The following is a 23,208-nucleotide window of genomic DNA, read 5'->3' on the forward strand; positions in this document are numbered from 1 at the left end:
TGAATCTTGAATCGTTTCCAACCTACCTACTACGTTCCAGCGTTTCATCTGCCATGTGCGGTCATGACGATAACGTGGACTGCCCAGTCGCCGGCTGTTCATTACTTTGACACAATTTCCCACACAATTAGATTTCAATTGAAGCGCCAATATTCGAACCGGAAGCTGCGAATTAAGAAACAGTGAAACGGACTCATCTTGACAACTTTTCCGGGCCATTGTTCGAAGGCAAATAAAAAGTAGCGACAATAACGAAAGCATCGGGTCTGGTCATGGAGGGAATTTCTGTTTTTTTTTTTATTTGTTGTTGATTGGTTCAGTTCACAACTAAGTTTACTATAAATGCGTCAATTGGGAATGATTGACGGGAAGAAAAGTGGGGAAACTGCGAGAGATACAGACGCTTAAGTTGCTTTTTAAAAGTATCGTAAAACGGGGTAATATTGATCGGTTTAGTGGCGCTTCAAGTAACCTAACTGTGTTTCAGAACATAAAACATAGCCATCTGTGCTTCACTACGAAAGTTTCAAAAATCAATCAAACTTCTCCCATTTTACGGTAGATACCTTCGTACGACGACGCTGGCAACAATGATGATAAGGAAGACGACAGAATGAATGAATGAATAATGGAATTGGATTCGAAGCGAAAAAGGAACCGTGGATGATGCGGTGTGTTATAAATTGACCATTCTTAATCTAATAATTCAATTCACTACGGCTGCCTCGCAACCATCCACGTCCAGCCGTATTACTGCTACTTTCCAATGCTATGTGCATTCAGCACAGCTGATTGCTCGTCTGCTCGCGTTCCTTATTTGAAAAGCATTGCCATCTGGGTCCGGGATGGGAGTTACTGGATCTTGGCCGGGATCTTTACGCAAATGACATCCTTGCCGCCGGATTTTAGTTCCCATTTCACCTCGACTGCCACCTGTTTTTGCAAAAAGGATAACATATAAATACGTACAACTGGTCATGTCAATGCCTTGAACAAACCTTGGGGTACTGCTTCAGAACGGGCAACGTGGTGCTGTACTTGTATTCGGTGTCGGCCGCCAGTGGACATTCCAATCCGCTATCCTTGCAGCCGTCTGGGTTCGGTAGGTTGAAGGGGACCTCCATCCCCAAGATGATACCGTGAACAACTGCCTTCAGTTCTGGGAGCTGTTCATCTGTGCAAAAGAGATGGATAGGTCAATAACAAGAACTAAAATGTACGATTTGAATTTTGAACCAATTAAACCCGTAAACATTTTACCCTGGAGTATTTTTATAGTCAAGGGGAATAGTTGTGCTAAGAAATGCGTGGTACCTTCCCCCTTTGCACCATCCCCCTTTTGCTGGTAGCCTAAAATACGTGACTTTTTACCCTTCTTACACCCATAAGAAGGGTATAAATACCGCTTGGAAAACCGACCTTCGAACCGAGGCCCGCAGGGCCGAGTCACATATACCAATCAACTCAGCTCGACGAATTGAGCAAATGTCTGTATGTGCGTGTGTGTGTATGTGTGTGTGTGTGTGTGTATGTGTGTGTGTGTGTGTGTGTGTGTGTGTGTGTGTGTGTGTGTGTGTGTGTGTGTGTGTGTGTGTGTGTGTGTGTGTGTGTGTGTGTGTATGTATGTTACAAAAAAATGTCACTCACGGTTCTCAGCCGTCTGTTGACCGATTTGAGTTCTCTTGGAAGCAAATGAAAGCTACTACATCCTAGTAGAACGCTATTGAATTTTTTTTTGATTGGACGTTCGGTTACCGCGATATCTTTCAAAGAGTGCTAGGGAGTAGTACAACTTAATTATTTTATGCAATTCAGTATCATAATTTACATTTTATATAACTCATTTGGGTATAATAATGGCCATTTTTTCCGAACTGGTTCATTATGCAACTTAAATGAGTTGCATAATGAAAAATAGTTGTATAATGTTCATAATGCAACTCATTTGAGTTGCATTATGAATATTATGCAACTCAAATGGGTTGCATTATGAAAAAAATCATTGCATAAAATTTTGTATGGAACTCGTTGCAAAACTCGATTTTTTCAGCACTCTTCGTATTTATCTAACTCGGCAAGCCTCGTTAGATAAATGTACGACTCGTGCTGAAAAAATCAACTTTTTGCAACTCATTACATAAATAACTATTAGATATTTTTGACAAAGTGTATCACCATAAATTTCTCAGCCGTCTATCAACCGATTTGGGTTCTTAAGGCCCCAAACGAAAGCTACTGCACCCTAGAAGAACGCTTTTGAATTTCATTCCGATTGGATATTTTGTAACCGAGATATCTTTCGGGGAGTACTTTGGAGTAATACAACAACTTTTTGAGAGGTCATTGACAAAATGCTTCATAATAAATGAATCAGCCGTGTGTCAATCGATTTGAGTTCTCTCAGCATCAAATGAAAGCTACAGCATCCAAGTAGTATGCTATTAAATTTCATGCCGTTTGGACATTTTGTTTCCGAGATATCTTTCCACGAGTACTAAGGAGTAATGAAATTTACGCTTTTGAGAGATTTTTGATAAAATGTATCATAATACATTTCTCAGCCGTTTGTCAACAGATTTTTACCCTTCTTACACCCATAAGAAGGGTATAAATATCGCTCGAAAAACCGACTTTCGATCCGAGGCCCGGAGGGCCGAGTCTCATATACCAATGAACTCAGCTCGACGAACTGAGCAAATGTCTGTATGTGTGTGTGTGTGTGTGTGTGTTTTTTTTTTTTTTTTCCTTCTAAACCATAGGCGGATAAATCTGCTCATCAGACACCCTAACAGGAAGGTTAGGGTAGTGTGGGGATGAGGCCGTCTTCTACAATGCCGGTAGAAGCCAGGACTACTCTCTCCTCGACCCACTAAAACACATTCCTATGGTCGCCAAACCCTACGTCTCTCCGGAACCACCAAGAAGGTATTGCTTCAGAGAGGGGCTAGTGCATATCGCACCCTCAAGGTTAGCTGCCGTAGCCTAGCAGCAACGAACATCGATGACTCGCACTGGAGAGTCCATCACGATAGCATGCTGGCGCTTAGCCAGTTTCCCGAGTGGTCCTCGCCACTCCCTTTGTCCTCGGAAGGCGGGCAGGGTCAACCCCGCCCGCGCCCTACTGCTGAGCGGACATCAAGAACTGATGCCCACGTGCAACCCGATCTGACCTGCCCGCAAAGGAAGGGTATCACTACCCTTCAGGCCCTATCAGATGCACCCGTAGGTTGCAGACAGCAGGATCTCACCTACCCCGACCCTTGCCGGGGACCCCTTTCCAACCGCGGGCTCAGATCCAACCCAGTAGACCGACGCCACGACAGCACCGCTACCGGGACTTCCTCTCCGCGGCCACTTAATCGCTGTAAGGGTCGATCTCGACCGCAGGGCACCGGTATGACCTACGAAGCCGACTTCGAACCCCTGGACCACCTCTTGTACTGCATCTGGACTAGCCATTCTCCGAGTCCACGCGCCACCTCCTCTGTAGCTCCCAGACGATATGGGTGATTGCCGTTGAAACGGCATTCCAGCTAATCTCATCCCTACACATTCTCTGGACCAAGTTGTCCGGAGTTGTGTCCTCCCCGCATGTGGCAAGCATGCGGTCACGCATTGTGCGAAAACGCGGGCACACGAACAACACGTGTTCCGCCGTTTCCTCTAAACCATTGCACACTGGGCATTCGGGAGAATCCGCATGCCCGAAACGGTGTAGATACTGTCGGAAGCAACCATGACCTGTAAGGACCTGTGTCAGGTGGAATGAAACTTCCCCATGGCGCCTATTAATCCAACTATCTACCCTCGGTATCAACCTATGGGTCCACCTTCCTTTGGTGGAACTGTCCCACGCGCGCTGCCATTTGACCATAGAGGCCATCCTGACAGTTTTGCGTATGCCTCTTGTGCCGCGCATTTCGAAGCACTCCATGTCCTCACTGATAAGAATGCTGATAGGCACCATACCAGTAATGACACAGAGAGCGTCGTGTGACACGGTACGATACGCGCTTGCAACCCTCAGACACATAAGCCTGTAAGTACTTTCCAGCTTCCGTCGGTAGCATTCAGTACTTAGCGCGGTACCCCACGCCGGGCCGCCATACCTAAGTATGGACGTAGCAACACTAGCCAGAAGCTTGCGCTTACTGGCGTACACCGCTGAGCTATTGGACATCATCCGGGACAGTGCCGCAATAGCTGTGGAGGCTCTTTTACAGGCATAATCGACGTGGCTACCGAAGGTAAGCTTATCGTCGATCATCACGCCCAAGTGCTTGACAGAGCGCTTCGACAGGATAGTGCACTCTCCTACACTGATCTCCGTCTGCTGCGCCGACTGCATGTTGTTAACAACCGTCACCTCTGTCTTGTGGTGAGCCAGCTCCAGTTTTCTGGACCGCATCCACGCCTCCACAACCTTGATCGAGTGGTCGGTAGTCAACTTCACCTCCTCGATCGTTTCACCGTAGACTTCGAGCGTAATATCGTCGGCAAATCCGACAATCACCACTCCCACTGGGTACTCTAACCTCAACACCTCGTCGTACATGACATTCCATAACACCGGACCCAGGATGGAACCTTGCGGGACTCCTGAGGTTATGTGAAAGCACTTCCGACCCACCTCCGTGTCGTATACTAGTACGCGATTCTGGAAGTAGCTTCCGAGAATCTTGTACAAGTACTCCGGTATCCCCAGACGCAAGAGCGCATCGGCAATAGCAGCCCAACTGGCGCTATTAAATGCATTCCTTACATCCAGAGTCACTACCCCGCAGAAGCGAATTCCCCTCCTCTTAGGCTCGAGTGCTTTCTCGGCGGTTTTTGTAACCGACAAGATAGCGTCTACGGTGGACCTCCCCTTCCGGAAGCCATACTGGTTGCTCGAGAGACCATTTGCGCCCTCAGTGAACTTCAACATTCTATTGAGGATGATCTTTTCGAGCACCTTCCCCGCCGTGTCAATCAAGCATATTGGTCTATATGCCGACGGGTCTCCGGGTGGTTTCCCCGCCTTTGACAATAGTACCAGGCTCTGCCTCTTCCAAGCTTCTGGGAAAACTCCCTCGTCCAGGCATTTCTGCATAGCAGACCTGAACATCTCGGGAGCTTCTGCAATAGCTACTTTTAAGGCCAGGTTCGGAACTCCGTCCGGACCTGGGGCCTTACCTACGCTAAGGGACCTAGCTATCCCCGCAAGTTCCACATCGGTGACCCTTTCCTCATCGCCAGCCCCAGTCCCCGGCTGTCCTACGAAAGGAGGCCAAGGACTAGGATCATGACGCGGAAAAAGTCCTCCAATGATCCCCTCCAACATCTCTGGAGATTGCTCTGTAGGAGCCATCACACCTCTCGTCTTGGCCATAACGATCCTGTAGGCATCACCCCACGGGTTCGTATTGGCACTCTGACAGAGACCCTCAAAGCAGGCCTTTTTGCTTGCTCTTATCTCGGTCTTGAGCGCGGCTTTTGCAGCGGCGAACACCACCCGCCGTTCGTTTCGCTCTTCCTCTGATCGTGCTCGCTGCATCCGCCGCCTAGCCCGTAGGCAGGCGCGGCGCAGGTCCGCAATCGCGTCGGTCCACCAGTAAGCCGGTGGCCTCCCATTTCTAGGGTGGACTCTCCTAGGCATGGTCGCATCACACGCACGTGAGAGCACCGCTACCAGCTCGTCGCCGTCTAAACCGAGTAAGTTTCGCTCACGGCGGAGCGCTTCCCTAAATACCTCTTCGTCGAAGTATGATGTCTTCCACCTACGAGGGCTTGGCCTTGGCCTAGCCGCCTCTTCTTCTATCCGCTGTCTGCTGTTGTTGTAGTCGATACTGTAGCGAACCGCCAGGTGGTCGCTGTGAGTGTAGCCATCATCTACTCTCCAGTTCGAACTACTTGTTAGGCCAGGACTACAAAAGGTCACGTCAATAATTGACTCCGCTCCGTTTCGACTATAGGTACTCTTGGTACCGACGTTAGCCAAGTCGACATCTAAGATGGCCAGTGTTTCTAGCAGGATCTGACCCCGCTGGTTCGTGAAACGGCTTCCCCATTCCACAGCCCAGGCATTAAAGTCACCCGCTATTACCACCGGCCTTCGCCCTGTTAGCACGGTCGTTAAGCGGTCCAGCATTTGCGTGAACCGCTCGATCGGCCACCGCGGAGGCGCATAACAGCTACAGAAGAAGACCCCGTTTACTTTGGCGACCACGAAGCCCTCATAGGTAGTAGACACCAACTCCTGCACGGGGTATTTACCCGTCGTCCATATCGCCGCCATTTTCCTGGTCCCATCCGAGGCCCAGTTGCCGTTGCCGGCGGGTACTCGGTATGGGTCCGAAATGATGGCGATATCCGTCTCCCACTCAGAAACCGCCTGACAAAGCAGTTGCTGAGCCGCATCACAGTGGTTCAGGTTCAGCTGCGTTACCTGCACTGTGATTTGTTGCTCACTGCGGCTTTCTTAAAGGCCGGGCACCCTGGACCACCCATCGCATGTCTGTTTTTCGAGGTTTTCCCGGTACAGATCATGCATATGGGCGGACTCGTGCAGCTTTGGGCCTTATGACCTTCAGCGCCGCATCGCCTACACAGTTTGCGCCTGTCGGGGCCTTTGCAGTCCCACGACTTGTGTCCTGGTTCCAGACACCTGAAGCAAACCTCAGGTGGCTCGTGGAATGTCAGGTGACATACACACCAGCCCACCTTAATACTCCCTACTTTAACGGACTTTTTAACATCCGCCACAGGTAGCTGAACCAAAGCTATCTGTGTCCCTGCTGGCCCTCTCCGTAGCTTAACGGCCGCGGCGGCCACCTGCACATCGCACTGTTGCCGCAGTGCCGTGACGAGCTCTTCCACTTCGGTGATCTCGTCAATGTCTTTGACCTTCAGAGTCGCCTCATGTGTCAGAGCCCTCACCTGCACACCTTCGCCAAGGACCTCTTCTGCCAGCCTTTTGTAGGCGGCGCCCTTGTGCTCCTTCTGGCGCTTCAGCTCCAGGATCATCTCGCCCGTACGAGTACGTCTAATACTGCGTACGTCGGCTCCAAGACCCTCAAGCTTGGCGTCGCTTCGCATCGTCTTCAAGACGTCCGAGTACTTGGACTGTTCTGTCTTGATGACGATAGCGTCGCCTTTCTCACGCCTGGCACCTGCCTTCCTACGCCTTGGTTTGGCGTCCTGTACTTCTACCTGCGGATTCACCTTCTTCTTCTTCTTCCGCTCTACCTTTGTCCAAGGAGGGTCTTCTCCTTGGACCGCCCTGCTCTGTGGCTGCTGAGGGCCCACCATTGGTCGCAACCCCTTATTCCCATCATTCCGGGACGGGCCAGCCTTTTCAGGCCCACCCTTCCCAGCTTTCCGGGAACCCTGGCTGGGGTCCGACTTTCCAGCGTTACCACCGGCTTTCGGGGTTATTATACGCCTGGCCTTGCGGGCGCCGCCAGACAGCTCCTCACCTGACGGCTGCCTCGCCCGCTTCTGCGAGTGCTTGTCACGTTTGTCACGAGCATTCGCTTCCACACTCCTCGGACTACCTGCGAAGGAGAAGGCCTCTGTTTGTGTAAACTTTGACACATTCTCCTTTGCTGGTTCCGCAGCTGTAGCAGCCAGCAACGCCACCGCGTGCTCCTGCTTGGCCTCATCGACAGACACTCTAAGTCTAAGCAAGGCCGTTTTCAGGTCCTTGCTTATATTCGACTTAGTTGTCGCAAAGTCGATGATTTTGCCAAGCTGGTGCTCAGCAACCTCTAATGCGGGCCGTCCTTTACCAACTTCTTGGCTTATGGCCCTCAGCAGCCACGCTCCGTCCATAACCTCCACCGGCTGGCTTGCCGTGGAGTGGACAGGAGCTCCCACGCTTGAGCTACGTAAGCTACCAGCACCTGACTCCTCGCTTCTCCTTGTCGGAGACCTCATCAACCCACTTCTTGCGAAGGGGTTGATCGCACCACTACTTCCACCTAAGTTAATTGATTTTTGATTTTTGCTCATACTTGTTCCCACGAGTTGCACGAGAAATAATGTCCACCACGCCAGAGCTCTGCATTAACGCGGTAAGGGACAGCATACTGTGGGGGGTGCCCAGGTACCCCACAGGCTCCGTTAAAGATCGAGCATCTTTTTCACCCCCTCGATCACTCATTCCTCGGCACGGGTCGCTTGACACCTTGAATTGGGGTTAGTAGTCCTATTCTTAGCCGGCAACTACGCGGCTGACTCGCAAGCGGGGGGGTGCGTCAGGCCCCAGGACATCCGTCCCTGCTGCCCCAGGGCAGCAGTGTGTGTGTGTGTGTGTGTGTGTGTGTGTGTGTGTGTGTGTGTGTGTGTATGTGTGTATGTGTGTGTGTGTGTGTATGTGCGTTACAAAAAAAGTCACGCACGTTTCTCAGCCGTCTGTCAACCGATTTGAGTTCTCTTGGAAGCAAATGAAAGCTACTACATCCTAGTAGAACGCTATTGAATTTTTTTACAACTAAACCTTTTGAGATTTTTGACCAAAAGTATCATAATAAATATCTTAGCCGTCTATCAACCGATTTCGGTTATCCTGGCAGCAAATAAAAGCTACAACATTCTAGTACACGCAGAAAAAATAATTGTAAACACAATTAAATTCTAGTTCAAATCAACCGATTTTTCAGTTTGCTATAGCGACAAACTGATTTCTAGTTTAAACTGAACTTTATCCATTGTTTGATAATACAAATATTTTCATTTGACGAAATTTTTGACAGTTTGTTAGAACAAACTGAGATTTGGTAGTTTTAACATAAAATGACAGATTGTTTTAAACGACTGTACTTTTGGTACTAACAAAACCCCAATGTGATTGTGTTGGTGACGGCAGCTCCTGCGGCAGCTCGGAAATCTATTTTTAGACACTCGGCAAGCGGATGGAAGCGAGAACGAATAAAAAAAGGCAAAAAGGCGAAACCGACCAACTTTTTGAGGATGCTGTCTTGAGTACCTGCGCGTTATCCATCACGGCCAAAACTGCACTTGGAAGTTGGAATGATGGATTTGCAACACTTTCTTCGTTGTGGCGATGTTGGGGTAAGAATTTTAAAGATGTGTGAGTGCATCCGGGCCATGTTTATGGTCCCCATTTTGTTGAAACAAATGAAGTTTTCATCGTTATATGGAATGATGGGAATTGATTGTTTTGATCGATAAACTCTAAGCAAGAACAAAGAAATATAACTTTGGAATAAGCAATTGCTCAGTTTGAAAATCAACCATGCGTTTTATTGTTTTAAACAAGCCTCTTTTTTCTGCGTGTAGAGCCCTATACAATTTCATTAGGATTGGACATTTGGTTACCGAGATATCTTTCAAATAGTACTTAGGAGTAATACAGGTTAACTCTTTGAGAGTTTTTTGGCCAAGGGTACCATAATAAATATCTCAGCCGTCTGTCAACCGTTTTGGGTTCTCTAAGCCCCAAATGAACGCTACAATATGCTTGTATAAGACCCTGCAATTTTATTTCGATTCGACATTGGATTACTGAGATATCTTACGAAGAGTATTTCAATAAATTCTTTTTTTTTATTATATTCACTTGTTATCTTGCATTTGTTTTTGACCAGTCTATTTTTAAATAAATGATGCTGACCTCATACAAAGTGTATACTAGCAGGTTATTGTTTTCAACAAAATTATAAATAACAAATTACAAATACACAGGAATTTTATGGAAACTAACAATATGTTAAATGAAAGCTTTGAAGAACCAGACAGCCAAAATAACTAGCTAATGCCAAAACTGATTAACTTAGTAGATATATCATTTTTGTCGTTTTTACACCATAACCATGAATACCAAGTACTTCGGAGCTAATTTAATTGACTGATTAAGATATATTGTATCTCGCTGATTTTCTTACCCATTTGTTAATCGATTCAAGATCTTTTGGCAGTTAATAAAAGATACAAAATTCCAGAATATGTAAGCTAAACATTCCATACAAGACTCTAGGAAGTGTCTGGCATTTCTGGTAGTTTAGTCTATGGTCCATGATGCTATTTAGGAAACCAATCCACTAGATGCCAAATCCACAATATTTTCTAGAACTTTTGGTAAATTACACAAAACAAATATGTTAAATACAAATAATACAACAATAATTTTAATAAGTGTAAGAAGGGTTCTGTTCACCATAGGTGGATTAAATCAGGTTTTTTTTATAAATTCTACATGTGTTTGCTCAAATTTCATCGTTTTGCTAAACATCAACATCAATTGTTTTGACTGATCCTCAACATGCAACCCATCACAACCCATCATAGTCTGTTGAAGTTTTCATTCCAGAGCTATTGCTTGGCCTCCAAATTACTCCAAAGTTTGTGTCACAAATTCAACATTCTAAACCAAATTTTATACACGATGAATGATCAGAACATAGTCTACGGTACTCAAAAAGTCTCAAAGCACCGCTAAAAAACTCATGGTCAGTGTTGGTAAACTCACACTCAAACCACACTCATGAACCACTCATGCGTGAGCAAACTCGCACGCGATTCTAAATCGTTTTCTCATGCGCGAGAATTGCATGCAAAATCTCGCGCTCATGAGTCAAGCGCCGAAATCTCGTTCGCTTGTAAAACGAATCCAAATAAATTTGAATGGGAGTCAATGTTGTTGTACGCTAGATTTGCTTTTGTTTTATCATACAATACTAAAAACTTTGATGTGATCCTTAAGAACACCAAGAAATATAGAAATGAGTGAAATCATGAGTCAACTCATGCATGATTTTTTCGGCGGTGAGTTTGGCGAGTCAAGAATCGCGCGTGAAAGAACTCAACCATGAGATTTGAGAATTTGAGTTTTTACCAACTCTGCTCATGGTACATGTTTTTTGGGTGATCTAGGTCATTCAAACTACTCTGGAATTCATTTTCTTAAGATCTACATCTACAGGATCTACCATCATTTGTATTCATGCTGTTCAAGAAATTTAGTTACGTTGATGTCCATTAGACCTCGCATTGCTTTGAGCAACTCGATATTGTGGTAGTTGGATATTCTGTGAAATACAAATAGCCGCCAATACACTTTGACGTTTGGGTTAAGATATCTACATAATGTTTATGCTTTAATTGTAAAAAAAAATGTGGAATGTAGTCTATACTACTGATGGAGCCTACAACTACAATGCTTTTGATACATTCATGGGATATTCCAGGATTTCCAAACTATTCTTGAATTAGGACCTTCAAGGTCTACACGCTCTACTTTCTTTCTCTTCACTCTATCATCATAATTTTTTCACGATTGTGTCTGTTGCACCTCAAAATATTACGATCATCTCTATGTTTTGCTATTTGGGTGTCCAGTGGCTATAATTGGGCCCAATGTATTCAGAAGTTTGGGTTGCAATATCTGTAAATCTTTGGATATTTTCATTAGGGTGATTCACGTAACAGCGTAAACCGCTGATTAAAGATTATTCTGATTGATCACGATACCATTATTTCATTCGCAATTTCATGAAACATTTCAAATAGTAGAAAATCATGGCTTACACAGAACTTTAAATTGTTTAGTGAGTCCTCTTATTATAACGAATGCTCACGGAACATAACTTACGCCACTTCTAGAGCCTCAGAGTGCCATTCTGATAACTTAGCAACATTCACTTGGTGATCTGGGTCATCCAAACTATTTTGGAACTAAGACCTTCAAGCTCTGCAAGCTCTACTCTTGTATCATTTACTTTATCGATGCAATTCTTTCACGATTATTCACGAGAATTCCTCCAGGACATCCCATTAAATCCTCCACGAGTTTCCCGGGAGTTTCTTGGAAATTTCTTCAGAAGCTATTCTGGAATTCCTCCTGGAGTTCCTCAGAAACCTTTCGAAAAATCCTGCAGGAGTTCCTCTAGAATTCCTCCAGGAGTTCCCCGAGGATTCCACGGGGGTTCCACGAGGGTTCCTCGAGATACTCCAAGTTCCCAGAAAACTCCTCCAGCTATTTTTTTTTCCAAGAGTTCCTCCAGAAATTTCTCCTGGGATTCCCCCAGGAAGTTCTCCAGGAATTTCTTTAGGAATTCATGCAGGGAATTTCTCTGGCCGATTTATTCACAACTTCCTCCAGGAATACCTTCAGGACTTTCTCCAGGAATAACTGCTAATTCAGCTAGGAATTCATCAAGGGATTCCTTCAAAAATTTCTCCACAAATTCATCCAGGAATTCCCTTAGCAACTCTTCAGGGCTTCTTCCAGGTACCCTCACAGTGATTCCACCTGAAATTTCTCAAGAGGTTCCTTTTGGACTTCATCCAGGAATTGTCCAAGGGACTCAACCACGAATTCTTTCAGGGATGTCTCCAGAGATTCCCTCAGAATTCAATCAAGAAATCATCTAGGGACTCCTCCTTGTATTTCTCCAGGGATTTCTCCATGAAATCCTGCAGGGACTCACCCTGAAGTTCCGCCAGGAAATCCTACAGGGATTCCACTAGAAATTCTTTCTAGCATCCTCCAGCTGTTACGTGAACAGCTCCTGAACCGGTAGGGAATGTTATTTTTTTTTATTAAAAAGACTATATTGAAAACGGGAAAAATTTCAAAATTCCGCGAATAAACCAGGAGAAAACCGGGAAATCAAAATCTGAAATGGGCTGGCCATCCTGTTCATTGGAATAGGATGCAATCAGTGAAGTACTAGATTGAAAGTAGTGAGCTGGAATTTTGTATGGTGAGATGATCAATTCTCCATTTATGCAATGAAATGGTGCAAAACTGCGTGGGTATTATGATTTTTTGCCTAATTTGATGCTGGTTGCGCAAAAGTTTGGGTAACTGTGTTGTTGTATTATGCACGGTGCTTCATTTACCGTTATTATCAAAAAAATATACCATCAAAACCTGAAACGCCATTCTCTTTCTTTATCATCCCTACACCTCTGGACAAATTGAAAAAAAAAATCGTTAGACGAAATTTCGAGTTACGCCCTGAAGCCGTGGCTGCGAACGGTCGCGTGGTTTGACAGAGGCGTTACGTCCGCGTGTTTTTTTACGCTTGAATCGACGGATGAAAATTTGATTCCGCTGTTGGTGCTACGCCTTCCGGCATAGATTTGAGCATGTTTGCCGTAGTTTTGGTGGAATCTGTGCGCGTGTGAAGATAAAATAAAATTTGAAGTTGACGAGAAAATGTGCATTATCCAGTGATAACATTCTCTTCCCCCCTCGGATATCGGTGGTCAAAGAGATGAGTTTGGAGTGCAACTATGTAGAATGCCGTCGCAATCGGGAGTCCTATTACGTCACAGTTACCGTGGAGTTATAATGAAAAATGTGTAATAAGTATGCACCATGGGTGCAAAAAGACCAGTTCAAAAAAGATCACAACGGAAAACGGAGTTTTGTGAAGAACAAATAATAGTAATAAAGTGCATTTCTGGCGCATGGTCCGGCGATGTTCAGTGATGATGCGCGACGGAGGTGAAAACAAATGCATGACAGCACCACGTTGGGTTTGTTTCGAGCAGGGATTGAAGGATTAATTTTTGAGAATGCTTCAAGAATGTTGGATTTGATTATCGGTTGAATCGGGTGAGATCTTTCTGATTATTTTTATTGAAGTACTTATAATATTTTGTTTGTTAAACTTGACCATGTAATTGGGACAGATCAGTAGTGTTTTTCGTTTCAGAGAGCGAGTTCAGGCGCTTAAGCCTATTGCTATTTAAGAAGGTTAATGTCACCCCTTGGTCCTTGGAGTCCTGGGATGGAACACAGGTATTTGGTCCGTGTCCTGGCCCTAATGCCAAATTAGGGCCAGGACACGGACCAAATACCTGTGTTCCATCCCAGGACTCCAAGGACCAAGGGGTGACATTAACCTTCTTAAATAGCAACGTCAACCCCACCGATTTTTCATGTAGTTAGCTTTCTATACAAAACTGAGCGGTTGATACGAGATGTCCCCGTTTAATGGTTTTATTGTACAATCAATAACGCTGCACAGTAGGCCTGGCCGCTTTAATACTTGTAATGCATTTCCGATGTACTGCAAGCATTAATAATGACAAGAAAAATGGTAGAAGTAGTCGATTCTATCATTTTCCAGGATTCTTTCAATGAATGGCTGTGTAAGTGTAGACTAGACTAGACGAAATTTCTATTGAAAATCATATTTCATTACAGAAGCATGCTTCTATCATCAAAACCTGAAACGCCATACTCTTTTTTATCATTCTTACACCTCAGGACAATTTTTTTAAAAAATCGGTAGGCAGAATTTTGAGTTATGCCCTTTTAAAGGGCCTAACCCCTAAAAAATTTGGGTTTCCATAGAAAACCATCACATTTCTGAACAGAAGCATGCCTTGAAGTCCCAAATTATAAAAAGTATCATAAATGATGCTTCAATTTGATACTATGCAGTAATTTTGACTGCATTTTGTATTAAAATTAGCCATTACACCAATATAAGGGAAGTATTCTTGAACCTGTAGAATACGGACATTGTTGGCTTCATTTACTATTATAGTCAGAACAATATATAATGAAAAACAAAAACGACAGTTAATTCATTTATATAGTTATTGTACACCCCTAAACTGAATTTCAAAAATAATGTTGGTCAAATTCTTCAGTTACGCCCATTGGTAGGTCATAAGTGCTTATAGTTGAATAATTATAAAACATAGTTTCATTTAATCATGTTTATTCTTTAGTAGTTAAACTTAGAACTATCATTACAATTGATCATCTCAATCCTTATTTTTGGATGTTTATTAATTCAGTTTTGAAAACGGCATTCACTTATAAAACTAACGAATGACAAAGGCGTATGTCATCGCTCATTAACATATTAGTTTTTTTTTTTTATATTTCATACTGATACTATACAATTTTGAGGTTCGCACTATATGGAAGTCATCGACTAGTAAGGTTACAAAACATTCTTACGTACAACATAACAGCATTTGATTTTGGTTGGTTGATATCTTATATGATATGATTGTCTTCAAGAACTTCATTATCACTTTTACCAGTATACCTTGACAATGGACATGCCCTTCAGAATCTTCCAGGTCGCTTAGATTTTCTCTTGGTGATTAACCAAGCCTGCGTAGCCAAGAATAGTGAATTTTACCAATAATTTTATTTTCTAAAGACATTCTACAGTGTTATTACATGTATTTTTTTTTCAAGTATTTCCGGAGTGATTTGGGCCGATGCAAATGTTATTTTTCTTTTATGTCCGAGACCTCTCATCGGGTACGAGGGGGGAGGGGACAAAAATAAATAAGGAATAAACAAAAAAAAACTATTGAAATTTTTTACCAATTATTGAAAAAATATTTTTCAACTGTTGAAAACAAGTTGCTTGCAAACATTTTTTCTATTGAAAATTGAGTCATGAGCCGCCATGTTTTTTTTCGTCCCTTCAATTTTTTGGGGATTTTTGAAGGGGGGGGGGGCAGTGTCGAAAAAAATCAGCACAATGATGTTCAATTTGAGCGAAAACGAACACAAATAAACAAACACAGTTATCCATAGACACGAGGCCGAGATCGAACATGACAAAGAAGAGACGAGACAATGGACGCGGCGTTTTGTGCTGTCATCCACTGTAGTTGAAGTTCAGTTCAACTGAACTTCAGCTCGATGAATTCGAATATGAATATTTCAATTTGGAATTGATTTATTATGGTTTTAGGCATGAAAAAACTGAGAAGTTACCTTAATTCAATGCATTATAGTTACTTTTGGTGAGTGATGGAAAATAACTGCATTTTTGCTTCTGCATCGTGCTTAATTAAAACGAATCAGTTGAAATTGAAAATACTGACTTTGAGTATCAGTACGTGGTTGAAGTTCAGCAGACAGTGGTCAAAAGAATTTCAAAAGCGTACATTTCTGATGTCGTTTTCGTTTTTGATTCAGTTCCAACCTGGGTTGGAACTGGATCAGATCACAGTTTCAACCCCAACCCGACTTCGGTTTCGCTTGTACTAAAGTTTGTTTGACGTTGTTTGTTTACACATTTTCCGCCGATCCAGTTCCAACCCAGGTTCAAAAACGAATTCGACACACAGAGAACAGACATCCAGGCTAGAACAAATTCCATTCGGAAATTTGTGTAAGGATTTGAATCTTTACTTGAGTAAGGTTGCAAACCAATACACGATGACAACACTAACGCCACCAAACACCATATTGCCACAGTCAGTGGTGAATTGAAACATTTCAAGTGGTGAATAAAATTAGTATGGGAAATTAACCGATTGCAGCGCCACGCTATTGCCACTTGTGTTGCCGATTTCAAATGGCCGTTAAATTTCTTACACAGTTTCAGAACTGGACTTGGATGTCTGTTCTCTGTGTTCGACATGAGATGCCGCTCGGGTTGTCAAGACGACTATCAAAACAAAAACAAATCAACGACGCTGGCGCCGCTGGGCGTCGGTGCAGACGACCGTAATTTGACAATTGCCGTCACTGGTGGGGGGGTATGACATAAAACAAATTAAAAATTTGCATCGGCCTTATTTCTCTATAAAATAGCAATACAAAAACTTACGTCCCACGCTATGAATGGCAATTGATACAAAAATGATTGCTTTCTACATGTTTATAAATACTTCCCTTATATTGGCGTAATGGCTAATGTTTATACAAAATGTAGCCAATCTTAGCGCATAGAATCAAATTGAAGCGTTACTTATGATACTTTTTATAATTTGGGACTTCAAGGCATGCTTCTGTTATGGAATGTGATGGTTTTCTATAGAAACCAAGATTTTTTTAGGGGTTAGGCCCTTTAAAAGAGCGTAACTCAAAATTTTGTCTACCGATTTTTTTTTGAGAATTTGTCCTGAGGTGTAGGAATGATAAAAAAAAAGAGTATGGCGTTTCAGGTTTTGATGACAGAAGCATGCTTCTGTTATGAAATATGATGATTTTCAATAGAAATCCTGATTTTTTAGAGGTTAGTCCCTTTAAAAGGGCGTAACTCGAAATTTCGTCTAACGATTTTTTTTTTTAAATTTGTTCAGAGGTGTAGGGCGCGTATTTAATTTATTGGAGGTAATATAATAAGTAAATTGAATAATTGTTTCGATCTTGTCTTGTCGCATGACGTTTGCATACAAAAAGGCAAGAGAGGGCATTCTTCCTATTTTTATTCTTTGCTTTTGCTCAAACAACATCAAATTAGGCAAAAAATCATAATACCCACGCTGTTTTTTTCCATTTCATTTAAAAAACAGTGAATTGATCATCTCACCATACAAAAATCCAGCACCCTACTTTCAATCTAGTACTTCACCGATTGCTTCCTATTCACAACAATAGACATTGTACAACAAATCTGCAATGTATCTCAAACATATTCAACGAAAATCTCATAGGCAATTCATGTCTTCCAAGCTTCCAACTAAAAATTTACGATTTTCTATAGAGTTTTCTCCGGATCTCCTTAAGTTCGCCTAGAAATCTGGAAGAATTCTATCAGAAATCTTATCAGTATTGTGCCAAAGTCTGAAAATGTATCTTCCAATGATCTCAACTATACTTTGTCATTGATCTCTCCAGAAACAGAAATCTGATTGTCTCAAGTATCAGCGTCGTCGTCTTTTTTTTTTTTTTTGAGAAAGATTTCAAAATTGCGGAAATCACTCAAAGGGGTTTTTCCCTCTTTCAAAATTTTTAGTTAAAAAATTAATAATAATAATAATAATAATAATAATAATAATAATAATAATAATAATAATAATAATAATAATAATAATAATAATAATAATAATAATAATAATAATAATAATAATAATAATAATAAGTACCAGCGTCTACCAAAAACTCACTAAAAGCCATTCTTGTTAAGAATACTCAGACATTTATATTTAATTTGACAATAATTTCACTATGGAAGTGGAACCATCTCGGCACGGGTCCTATTTTTGGCACTTTTCTGCTATAACTCAGTCAATTCTGAACCAATAGGAAGCAATCAGTGAGCTACTAGATTGAAAGTAGTGAGCTAGATTTTTGTATGGTGAGATGATCAATTCTCCGTATCTGCAATGAAATGGTGCAAACAGCGTGGGTTATATGATTTCTTGCCTAATTTGATGCTGTTTGAGCAAAAGTTTGGTTAACTGTGTTGTTGTATTATTTATTTCTTACAACTTCAACAACACATTTACCCAAACTTTTGCTCAAACAGCATCAAATTAGGCAAGAAATCATATAACCCACGCTGTTTGCACCATTTCATTACAGAAACGGAGAATTGATTATCTCACCATACAAAAATCCAGCTCACTACTTTCAATCTAGTACTTCACTGATTGCTTCCTATTGACACAAAACGCGATGAGATACGTATCTAGCCGTGTACAAAATTTCAAGTCATTTGGTTAGGAATTGACTGAGTTATAGCCACGGTGTATAATATTTAGAAGGTGATACCTTCCGGAAATCTGACAGTTTTTTTATGACGTAATTCAAATCGTTCATAGGCGTTTACACAATGAACTAGTACTCCTCACCAATTTGATCAACGTAAAACGATAAGAACGACGTCACATGTTTACATCCAAAAATGATGTTTACATAGGTTACTAGCCTGCCTTGTGATATTTATGCCGTGAGTCATAACGAAGAGTGCCCAAAATACCGGCCGCTACCCAAGTGGTTCGCTACCTTACTTGTCACACTTTCTATTACACTCGATATTTCGATGGTACCCTTCATTATCCTAAAATATTAATGGTAATAAGCATCTAAAACATGAAAGACATTTTCTTAAGTTTTCAGAAATAAAGAAATTAATAAATAAAAAAAATATCCCTACAAGAAAATATACAAAATAGGATAACCATGTCACCATGGGGTTATGGACAAATAACGAAAAATTTAAGTCAGTGAGTGTTATAATCATACCATTGTTAGAAAAATGTAACAACGACGAGTGTATGCACCTTGAAGTCAATTTCGAAAAAATGACTGCATTTTTTACAAATCTTTGCATGAATTGTTATATGGATAACTCACGCCGCCTTTAGTTATGTCTATACTAAAGATTTTTAAGTTATTTTGAAAAGATGTAATTTTAGATGTTTTTTAGAAGGAAATCGGATAAAACATCTACATATCCGTCGTATAACTTTATTTATCCAAATTCATTGTAAAGTTAATTATGAAAATCATTATAAAAATTCTTGGAAGGGCGACAAGGACGTGTCTTAATATGTTATTGAAAAGCATTGATTAGCATTAAAATTCACCTTATGTAAAAAATAATATTAAAACAGCGTTTTAGGAGATTGCTCGAAACACTTCTTCTGCTGTTGATAACATGTTTACATATTAAATTGCGCTAGTGTTATATCTGTTTGTCCGTGAAGAAACAAAGAACTAATCTAGTGAAATCAATGCATACTACATACTTAACAGGCAAGAAAAGCATGTATCGCATGCAATGACACACCATTTTACCGTACTTTGTATGGCTTCATGTGTTTCCCTAGTACCTAGTGCGATGTGATTCGTGTGTCGTTCTAAACATACAAATATGATTAGATCTAGGGGTACCTTCCATAAAAGATGATCGGGGGGTGCATGTGCGACTGGTTTATTATTTGTGACAGCTTTTGTGATTGACAACATGCACACAATACCTACTACAAAATTGAAATATTTGAATAATCACCGTAGAGTTCGATAATATGATATCGTGATGCCACGTTAGTTTGGCTATACCTATTTACTAAGCTCAATCTAATCTAAAAATAAACCCAACGCAAAACGTAAAATGATTGTTTGGGGACGATTAAAATAAAATCGTTGTTGTCATGAATGATTTAATCCCGAGCTTTCACGCGCAATTTGCGTTTGACAATCCGGTTGGAACGCATCAAATGAACAAGCAAAGTCAAGTGGAGCATATACAGTAAATTCGTTGTAACAACTGCCCGCCAGTTCAGTATAGCTGTATAGAATATATTCTGAGTCAGAATTTCTGAATGGTTGCAATGGTAACAATGGTAATGGAAGGGTATCACATTTCAGGCCAAACATGTCTAAAGGTCCTATCTGCAGAAGAGAGGCTCTCTTTGGTTTCCTTCTCTTTCGTTAATATCTCAGCTGTTTATTTGTATTATGATTGTCTGCTTGCATTGAACGATGGTCAAAACAATCGTCTTGTATCGAATCGATTTGTACTGCAAAAATAGTTGAAAAGTGTACCATTACATTGCAATAATTGAAAGAGAAAGTGAACAAAGAGAGCCTCTCAAATGCAGATAGGACCAATTGAAATGTTTGGCCGGATTTGTCGTTATCGTAAACGGCGGCTATGAGATTAATTATAGCGTTTGACCGTGACCGACACATACACGGAATGTCATTATTTCATTAAGATCAATCTGAGATCTACGAATTTAACTGTGACTTTGAGTCGTTAAAGAAAACTAGTCGTTGTATGTGAAAGTGGCAGCAATACCTAGGTTCTATATTATTACGCGTTTGTCACGATGATGATCTTGATGACAATTTAGATTTCAAAAGAAAAGACCAATCTTATAAAACAATCGTACCACGGATCTAAGAGCATCAAATGCCTTGTCTTTTTTAACAGTTATTTAAAGCCTTTGCATCAAGATCACTAGATATTATTTTTTACATTTCTGAAAATTATAAAAGTTTTTTGGTAACGTTTCTCAAAACTAATTCTCAATTATTCATTCAAACACTTTGAAATGGCATTCTTTTATCTTATTCAACTTACCTGAAGTGAAAGTGATCGAGATGGTTGCGTTGGTATTTCGCTTCAGGACACACGCAGGTTCATCTAAATTACAGCGGGACACTTCCACCAAGCTATAGTTGCCGATCGTGTTCTCGTCACCTGGAAATGTCCAGAATCACGAATTTTGAAACGTTATTTCGTTGGTTGCACAAATTTACAACTCGCGACTTATCTCACCGCAATTTTCGAACTGCACTGCTTGAACTCCAAGGTTGCTGATGGCCAATGCCAAAAGCAGGCTCATCATTGAAACTGATAGCGATTTGTACATGATGAAGAGATTCTTCTGTTTGTTCTGTCTGCCCGTTATCAAAAACTCGTAAAACTGCTCTAGTGCTTCACAACTGTGATCACTGAACTACACTGGACCGTTCGGATCGGCTGTCGGCTGGGAACTGTCTCTTTGTCGTAGATTAGCCGATGCTTTTGCCTGGCTGTAGTAGCTGGAACGATATGACAATGTTCTGGTTCTCGATACGTACATATGTAGGTATAGAATAGAAGCTCGGCGACAACGATGAGAATGTTTTGCAATTGGAGCAAATTCTGAGTCATACTCATGATGATCGAGGCAGGAGTGTGTGTATGCTAGGTAGAATGGGAATCAAAAAGTTAAAATTATCGAACAAGCCATGTGCGTTGCGGTTTTTACATTATACCACAGATAAACAGACGTAACATCTGGAACAATTCACCTGGTGGAAATGTTTCACGAAACACTGTGTTGTGTAATATCGTCAACAGAAGGCGCTAGTGTGAAATGTCAAACACAAAGAAAAACGTTGCGCGCGTCTCTGGATGTGAAAACCTCAACTATGAAAATTTAAAATGTTCGTTGAGAGTGCGGTCGATGAATATTTCGCAAGTGTTACATCTGTTTACTGTGATTATACAATGTACGTTACCACAGATAAGCAGACGTAATGCTTAACACAAGTGTGAATTAAATAGGGCACTACATTGTTTTGAATTTGTATTGGATTTTGATGTTTCTTGGCCTTGTTGTTTACAAAATTTCTGTAAGAGTGAAAGAGAAAGAATGAATTCCATGCAGTGCCCTATACTGTATTATACCACAGACAAACATACGTAACACCTTGAACGATTTTCATGGAAATCGTCAACAGAAGGCGCTAGTGTGAAACGTGAAACGCATAGAAAAACGATGCGCGCGCCTCTGGTTGTGAAAGCCACAACTATGAAAATTTAAAATGATGGTTAAATGCGTGGTCGATGGATATTTCGCAAGTGTTACTTCTGTTTTCTGTTATTATACAATGTACGTTATCACAGACAAGCAGACGTAATGCTTGACACTAGTGTGAATTAAATACTGTATCATGCTGTGCTACGCCAAGCGCTCTCTGGATGACGCTAGTGAGCAAATGTCAAACATCAGAAGCAAAGCCGATACGAGAGTCGCAAGTGGCCGTTTGACCATTTGAATATTTGGGTAAACCGTTAATTGTATTGAGATGGGAAATGAGTGAATGAGACGTCTGTGTTCTTCCATAATCTGCTATGATTTTGATGAGCCAGAACAAATTGATCTTAACATAAACGTAACGGCTTAACCAAAGGCAAACAGAAGAAACGATTATTTTAATCGTACATATGAACATATGAACGATGTGCAAGTATATAATCATAGAGAAACAGACGTTAGAATCCGTTGTCTCTCCATCGCTCATCTATTCAGAGGTTGACTTAAAATATTTGGTACCTAAGTAACCACTAGTTACATGACAGCATCGCATGACAGCAAACTGTTCCAAACAGTTCAGAAATTCCTCCTTTTCTCCGATGGATTACACAATTTTTCGTTAATTATTCTTGTGATATTCCTACAGAAGTGCCTCCAGGAATTGCTCCAGGAATTTCTTGGGAAGTAGCTCGAAGCGTTCTTCCAGGATTATTTTATTCGATTAGTTCAGGGATCCTTTCAAATCGAAATTCATGTGAAGTTTCTTCAACAGAAACTCCCGTGAGTCAAAATTTCCGTAGAAATTCCTCAGGGAATGACTAACTGCATTTCTATGGGAACTCCTCAAAAATGGAATTCCTCCAGAAATCCTTACGGGAATTAACCGTTTTTTTCCCGAGAATGATTCCAGAAATTCCTCTGTGAATTCTTCGAGAAATTCCTTCAAAAATTCCTCTGGCACTATCTCCAGAAAGCCTTCTGGGAATTTTTCCAGACATTCTTATAGGAATTTATACTGAAATTCCCCCGGTAATTCCGGGCTCCGTCCTGAAATTCTTCTCAGAATTAATCTAGATATTCCGCCGGGAATTCTTCAATAAATTGATCCAAAAATTCTTCCAAGAATCAAACTAGAAATTACTACGAGGATTCCTCGAGAAATTACTCCGGAAATTTCTTACGAAATTTCTCTGGGAATACCTCCAGAAAAACACCCAGGAATTCCCC

The 23,208-nt window shown here is 41.6% G+C and overlaps 1 protein-coding gene across 1 annotated transcript; it reads right to left on the bottom strand.

Annotated features, from left to right (window-relative positions):
• Positions 1–265: 265 nt before the first annotated feature.
• Positions 266–21,189, bottom strand: LOC109403403 (NPC intracellular cholesterol transporter 2 homolog a). Its single transcript, XM_019676232.3, has 4 exons — positions 20,955–21,189; positions 20,757–20,876; positions 999–1,174; positions 266–933 (listed from the first exon to the last, which is right to left on the bottom strand). The coding sequence occupies exons 1-4, from the start codon at positions 21,046–21,048 to the stop codon at positions 853–855; spliced, it is 471 nt and encodes a 156-aa protein (XP_019531777.3). The 5' UTR covers positions 21,049–21,189; the 3' UTR covers positions 266–852.
• Positions 21,190–23,208: the final 2,019 nt, after the last annotated feature.

Source organism: Aedes albopictus, chromosome 3 (assembly GCF_035046485.1).
Source record: "Aedes albopictus strain Foshan chromosome 3, AalbF5, whole genome shotgun sequence".
Taxonomy (NCBI): Eukaryota; Metazoa; Arthropoda; class Insecta; order Diptera; family Culicidae; genus Aedes; species Aedes albopictus.

Excerpts from the sequence above, each read along its gene's own strand:
- LOC109403403 (XM_019676232.3), bottom strand. The coding sequence starts at position 21,048 with ATGTACAAATCGCTATCAGTTTCAATGATGAGCCTGCTTTTGGCATTG. Across the intron at positions 1,175-20,756 it reads CTCGATCACTTTCACTTCAG|ATGAACAGCTCCCAGAACTG; the intron begins GTAAGTTGAATA and ends TCTTTTGCACAG. Across the intron at positions 934-998 it reads TTCTGAAGCAGTACCCCAAG|GTGGCAGTCGAGGTGAAATG; the intron begins GTTTGTTCAAGG and ends TTGCAAAAACAG.